Source organism: Myotis myotis, unplaced genomic scaffold (assembly GCF_014108235.1).
Source record: "Myotis myotis isolate mMyoMyo1 unplaced genomic scaffold, mMyoMyo1.p scaffold_m19_p_3, whole genome shotgun sequence".
NCBI lineage: Eukaryota > Metazoa > Chordata > Mammalia > Chiroptera > Vespertilionidae > Myotis > Myotis myotis.
In genome coordinates this window covers 111,837,118-111,844,160 of record NW_023416335.1, presented here as the reverse complement: position 1 = coordinate 111,844,160, position 7,043 = coordinate 111,837,118, and the positions used below count along the sequence as shown (strand labels likewise).

At 45.1% G+C, this 7,043-nt stretch overlaps 1 protein-coding gene across 1 annotated transcript; it reads left to right on the top strand.

The window, feature by feature from the left end:
- The first annotated feature begins 4,218 nt into the window (after positions 1–4,218).
- On the top strand, positions 4,219–4,845 carry LOC118649904 (glycolipid transfer protein-like). Its single transcript, XM_036297403.1, has one exon. It carries the CDS (start codon positions 4,219–4,221, stop codon positions 4,843–4,845), a length of 627 nt encoding a protein of 208 aa, XP_036153296.1.
- Positions 4,846–7,043: the final 2,198 nt, after the last annotated feature.

Here is a 7,043-nt window from a genome sequence, read left to right as displayed (position 1 = left end):
TAGTCCAGATAGATTTGATATTTTCAGAGCATTTCACCCCAACACAGCAGAATATACATTATTTTCAGGTGCACATGGAACATTTTCTAGGAGAGACCACATGTTAAGACACAAAACAAGTCTCAATAAATTTAAGGAGACAGAAATCCTGTTAAGCATCTTCTCTGACCACAATGGTATGAAACTGAGAAATCAATCACAAGAAAAAAACCTGAAAACACACAAACACTTGGGGTCTAAATAACAGAGAATTAATGGGTCAACAATGCGATCAAAGCAGAAATCCAAAGATACCTTGAGACAAATGAAAATGAACACACAACCCAAACCTATGGGACACAGCAAAAGTGGTTCTAGGAAATTTATAGCAATACAGGCCTATCTCAAGAAACAAGAAAAATGAACAATCTAACTTTACACTTAAAGTTACTAGAAAAAGAACAATAAAGAAAATCCAAAGTGAGTAGAAGAAAAGAAATAATAAAATCAGAACAGAAAAAAAATTAGCATCTGGAAAACACACACCACACAGTACAAAAGACCAATAAAACCAAAAGCTGGTTCTCTGAAAAGATAAACAAGATTGACAAACCTTTAACAAGACTCATGAGGAGATCCAACATGGCGGCCAATAGGACTGCAGGGAGGGAGAGAGTGTGACAGAGTAAATAAGTGAGAGGGACATGTGTGGTATGTGTGTGGGTGAGTGAAGGACAGATAGATATCTCAGGAGTCCCAGGGACTGGCAGATCAGGCTCTTCTAGATGGGGAGCCACTGTACCGCTGTGGGCACTCCCAGGCCAGCTAGGCTTTGGCAAAGAATCTATGCCATCTTGTAGAGGGGAGCAACAGAGGCCAGGAGCGCTGCCACACCAACACCCAGACCGATCTCAAACAGCACCCCTGGACCTGTGCAGGGAGCCACTTGCCAGCCATAACATGCTTGGAATCACCACCATGCTCCAGCAGTGAGCAGCGCGGTACTGCGACGTGAGTCCCAGACATCTGCAGTGAGTGTGCACCGGACAGACCTCCAGAGCTGTGTCTCCTAGCCGGAGCCCAAACCCAACGTCTCAGGATCCTACACTTCAGGTCCCCGCACTGTGAGTGCAAGCCACCAATACCACACTTCCCACTCCATCCCTGATCCCAATACAGAACCACAGCCCGGTGAGTGCTACAGCCCCCTCCTAGACAGAGTGCACTCCGCCACCAGCACAGTGGGGTAAACAGTCTATTCAATAAATGGTTTTGGCCGAAGCCGGTTTGGCTCAGTGGATAGAGCGTCGGCCTGCGGACTGAAAGGTCCCAGGTTCGATTCCGGTCAGGGGCATGTACCTGGGTTGTGGGCACATCCCCGGTGGGAGATGTGCAGGAGGCAGCTGATCGATGTTTCTCTCTCATCGATGTTTCTAACTTTCTATCTCTCTCCCTTCCTCTCTGTGAAAAATCAATAAAATATATTTTAAAAAAAATAAATAAATGGTTTTGGGTAAATTGGACAGATACATGCAAAAAAAAAAATGAAACTAGACCACTTTCTTATACCATACACAAGAATAAACTCAAAATTAATTAAAGATTTAAATGTAAGACTCAAAACCCTAAAAATCCTAGAATAAAGCATAGCAATATTTTTTCTGATATGTCACTTCGGGCAAGGAAAACAAGAGAAAAAATAAACAAATGGGACTACATCAAACTAAAAAGTTTTTGCATAGCAAAGGAAACCATCAACTGCTGGGGTCCAACCCCAGCAGTTCCAGGGGTCCCCAAAGGTGTGGACGGAGTCGGCGAAGAAGGAACGACACAGAGGCAGCGTTCAGTTGATCAGCAGCCTAGCCAGGATCTCCAGCCAAGTTCTGTTCAGGATCTCCAGCCAGGTTCTGTGTCCATGTTCTCTTGCTAGGTTCTGTCTCTAGGTTCTGTCCAGGTTCTCCAGCCAGGTTCAGTCACCTGGTTCTAGTCAGGTTCTCTTGCCATGTTCTATCCAGGTTCTGTAGCCAGGTTCTGTCTCTAGGTTCTGTGGTCAGTTTCTGTCCAGGATCTTTTGCCATGTTCTCTCCAGCGAAGTTCTTCTGTCTCTAGGTTCTGTGTAGGTTCTGTGTAGGTTCTGTGTCTAGGTTCTGTGTCCTGTTGTCTTGTTACATCTGTATTTATACCAGTTGATCCCAATCCTATCAATCTCTATTCCAAAGGTTAGGGCATTTCTTATCTCCATTCCAGGGAGTAAAGATTATGTAGCTTAAGCATGATTGTTCGTAGTTAAAGTGATTAATTACCCACCTGGCACTTAGTTAAGGGGTTTTATTCCCTCCCTAACTTCAGGGGAAAATCCCTACCTGGGGAAACAACCTTTCTCAGAGAGGTGACCTTGGTTAAAACACATAGTGCCAAGAAGGTGAGCAAACATATTAAGAACAGTATGCCATATATGCCAGGTCCCTTGAAACAGCAAGGATGGACCAGCTCCCGGCAATCAACAAATGAGAAGACAACCCATCTAATGGGAGAACATATTCACCAATGATACATCTGATAAGGGGCTAATAGCTCAAATTTATAAAGCTCTTATACAACATAAGACAAAAAACAACAACAATCAAACAAAACAAACCCAATTCAATTAAATAATGGGCAAAAATAAAAAATGGGAAGAGGACCTAAATAGACACTTCTCCAAAGAGGGCATAAGATGACCAATAGAGCTATGAAAAGATGCTCAACATCACTAATCTTCAGAGAATTGCAAATTAAAACCACAATGAGATATCACCTCATACATGTCAGAATGGCTATCATTAATAAATCAACAATCGTTGTTGAGGATGTAAAGGGAACCCTTGTGCATTTTTGGTGGGATTGCAAATTTGTGTAGCCACTAGGGAAAACAATATGGAGGTTCTTTAAATAATAAAAATAGAACTACTATTTGACCCAGCAATCCCACTTTGGGGTATTTATTTGAAGAAATCCAAAACACTAATTCAAAAAATATATATGCACCCCTATGTTCATTTCAGTATTATTTACAACAGCCAAGATATGGAAGTAATCCCTGTGCCCATCAATACATGAGTGGGTAAAAAATTAGTGGAACATATATACAGTAGAATATTACTTGGTCTTAAAAAGTGAAATATAACTTGCGACAATTATGGATGGAGCTAGAGGGTATAATGCTAAGTGAAATAAGTCAGACAGAGAAAGACAAATACCATATGATTTCACTTGTATGTGGAATCTAAAAATTAAAATAAATGAACAAACAAAACAAAAAAACAAAAACAATTCATAGATACAGAGTACAAAACTGATGGTTGCTAATAGGAGAGGTGTTGTGGGGCTGGGTGAAAAGGTCAGGGGGATTAAGAAATACAAATTGGCAGTTACAAAACAGTACCATGAATGTAACTATATATATATATATATATATATATATATATATATATATATATATATATAGATAGATAGTTAGATAGATAAAGATATAGATAGATATAGATATAGATATAGATATAGATATAGTTATAGATAGATATAGATATAGATATAGATATAGCTATCGATTATATATATATATATATATATATATATATATATATATATATATAAAGCCAGTGTCTGTGACAACTGTGATGACCAAACGACAGGTCACCATGAGGTGCATTGAGCACCTCTCGGTCCCTCCTCCTCCCCACAACAGCCAGCGGGCGGGGAGGTACTGGGGACTGGCAAGCGGGCTGAACAGCTGACCTCTTGGTCCCTGCCCCAGGCCTGCAGGCTCCAATGGATCAACGATGGTGAACAGGGGAATCCGGATGGATGGCAGGAGGACTGGGTTGGCTGCCAGGCCGTTGGGCTCAGGCCTGCAGGAAAGCAGGCACCAGTGACTTCACCTCCATGCCTGTGCGCCAGGTAGCTATTGATGGAACGTGCTGCTCGCCGCTCACACCAGGGCGGGTAGGTCGCAGGCTCGCCCCACAGCTTCCATCAGCTCCTCAAGCCCCAGCAGTTAGACCAGAATCACCACGGCCCCTCGCTGGGTTGGCCCCACCCTCCAAGGAGCGGTTAGAGGCACCCCTAGGCAACAGGATAGGGTCTGAGTTTGATGGGGGAAAGTCAAAGAAATAGGGGGAAGGTGTTAAGGGTCTGCGGGGTTGGGGTGGTCCATCTGGAGTAGGTTTGGAGTGTGCTGGGGAAGGCCTCGACCCCGAAATGGCGCTGCTGGCCAAGCACCTGCTGAAGCTGCTGCCCGCAAACAAGATCGAGACCGGGCCCTTCCTGGAGGTGGTGTCCCACCTGCCACTCTTCTTCCATTGCCTTGGGTCCCCGGTGTTTATGCCCATCAAGGCAGACATAAATGGTAACATTATGAAAATCAAACTTATGTACAACACCGACCTGGCCAAGTTCCGGACCCTGCAGGACATCCTGGAGGAGGAGAAGGGAATGTATGGAGCAGAGTGGCCCAAAGTGGGAGCCACGCTAGTGCTGATGTGGCTGAAAAGGGGCCTCCACTTCATCTGGGTCTTCCTGCAGTGCATGTGTGATGGGGAACAGGACGAGAGCCACCCCAAGTTCATCTGCCTCAATGCCACCAAGGCCTATGAGGTGGTGCTCAAGAAGTACCACGGCTGGATCATGCAGAAGACCTTCCAGGCAGCGCTGTATGCCGCGCCCTACAAGTGTGACTTTCCGAAACCGCTCGCCAAGGGCCAGAACGTGACGGAGGAGGAGTGCATGGAGAAGGTCCGCCTGGTCCTGGTCAACTATGTGGCCACCACTGATGTCATCTACGAGATGTACACCAAGATGAGCGCTGAGCTCAACTACAAGGTGTAGGCGTGCCCAGCAGCCGGCACTCCCAGAAACAGACGAGCCAGAATCACTGTAAGCAAGCTGGCAGGCCGCTTTGGCCTGCGCCCCCCACAGGGGGCCCAGAATCTGGCTGGGGTTGCAGGGGACAGCCCTGGTTTCTGAAAAGTCATTTTTGGGGTCTATCCTAACAGAACAATAAATAACCACCCTACTTCTGAATCACCTTTAATTTCATGACAGCACAGACCGACTGCCTTCATTTCAGTGTGATAAAAATCAGTTAATGTTGCTAATAAGTCAAGTCCTAGGGTTTTCTGTCCCCATTCCCCCATGTGGTGCGTGGCCCTGGGGGAGCCCTGTCATACACCTCATTTTAAAAATGAGGATCTGCTGCAGTGATGTTTCGGGCCGTGTAAGGACCACGAGGAGTCTGATTTGAAATTATACAGGATTTCTTTTAAAAGCAGACTGCTGTGTGCTCTCCTGTGATTGCACAGCCCAGCGTCACAGCGCTGTCAGCATAGACCCCGCTCTTCCCTACTGTCTTTTTCCAGACAGTTTTTTATAGTTGAAAACAACCCGCAGGCCTTTGATGACCTTGGCCAACAGGACTTTATTTTAAAGCTATCAGGTATGAGTAACTGACCACACATGACTGAATTTGCATTCTTCTGCATAAGTGTTTCCTTCAGGGACAGCCTACCCCACCTAAGAAACCACCTATCATGTGTGTTCTCTCAGAGGGGAGACCACGAGCCCTCCCAATGCCGAGACCCAAGGAAACACCTCGCTGCCTTAACTGTCCCCCCTGGCACTAACAAGAGATGTATTTTGGGGACAATAGAGGGACCCCAAAGAATTCATGTGTGTTAAAAACCCAATGAGGAACAATTGGTGATTTTTATGCAAACACTAAATAATTCTTAATAAATAAATCTCTATTTTGGAATAACAAAATAATGCACACAAAACTTTGGAGATAATGAAGGGCAGTTTGTTGAGAGCTCAGAATTAGAGTTTAATTGGGATAGAAATCCTGCTAATAGCACCTGATGTCTGAAATCTGAGCACTCTACTTTTAGGTTTTCCAGTTCAAGTTTTTAGAGACTGCCTATTAAAACATTCCTGGTTGGGCCGAAACTGGTTTGGCTCAGTGGATAGAGCGTTGGCCTGCGGACTGAAAGGTCCCGGGTTCGATTCTGGTCAGGGGCATGTGCCTGGTTTGCGGGCACGTCCCCAGTGGGAGATGTGCAGGAGGCAGCTGGTCGACGTTTCTCTCTCATCAATGTGTCCAGCTCTCTGTCTCTCTCCCTTCATCTCTGTAAAAAATCAATAAAATATATTAAAAAACAAAACAAAAACATTCCTGGTTGGAAAGTGTTTGTATAGAAGCCCATAAGTATTAAGTATTTGCTGTTTACCATGCTTAGCTCTCTGTAAGGAATATGGAATAATGTTAAATGCTTCATGTTCTCAAGAAACATGAATTTTAAAATAAAAAATAAGTAAATATAAATGTAAAAAATTAAAAAAATAAGAAGCTTGAGTTTTAGGGGCAAAATCAGGCAGGCAGGTGAGTGGTTAGGAGCCAGCAGCTCCAGATTGTGAGAGGGATGTCTATGGGATCCAGCCTAAATCGGTAGTCGGACATCCCCCGAAAGGTCCTGGATTGTGAGAGGGTGCAGGCTGGGCTGAGGGACACACCCCCCCCACATGAATATTGTGCACTGAGCCACTAGTTATAGATGAAACCCTACCCTGCCACCACTCCAACCCAACCTGCCAAAGTCTCCTGGAACAACAAAATTAGATAACTGATTCAGGCCAGCAGTTCAAAGTGTAAAGCCTCATTCACACGTGAGTAATTCGCACCTTTCTCCTTCCCCTTGGACTCCACGGCTCAGAGGAAGCATGCACGGTGTGGACGCACAAATGAAAGCTCAGAAAAGTCACTCTTTTGGGGTCCTGTGGTGCATTCAGGCAGAGAGACAAACTAATCACCAAAAGCCAAGCACCAGACTCTGCCCCTTCCTCATCCTGGGGCCTCAGCTCCAGACAGGCACTCCCCATGGTAGGATACAAGAACCCTGTCTCGAATCTTCGCAGAATTGGGAATGCTCAGGAGGCCAAGATAATAGAAACCTAAGGACCCAAATTTTGGGGCCCATGCCACCAGGGCCCGCTCAGCACAAGGCCAAAGGGAGCTCAGAACAAGTTGTGGT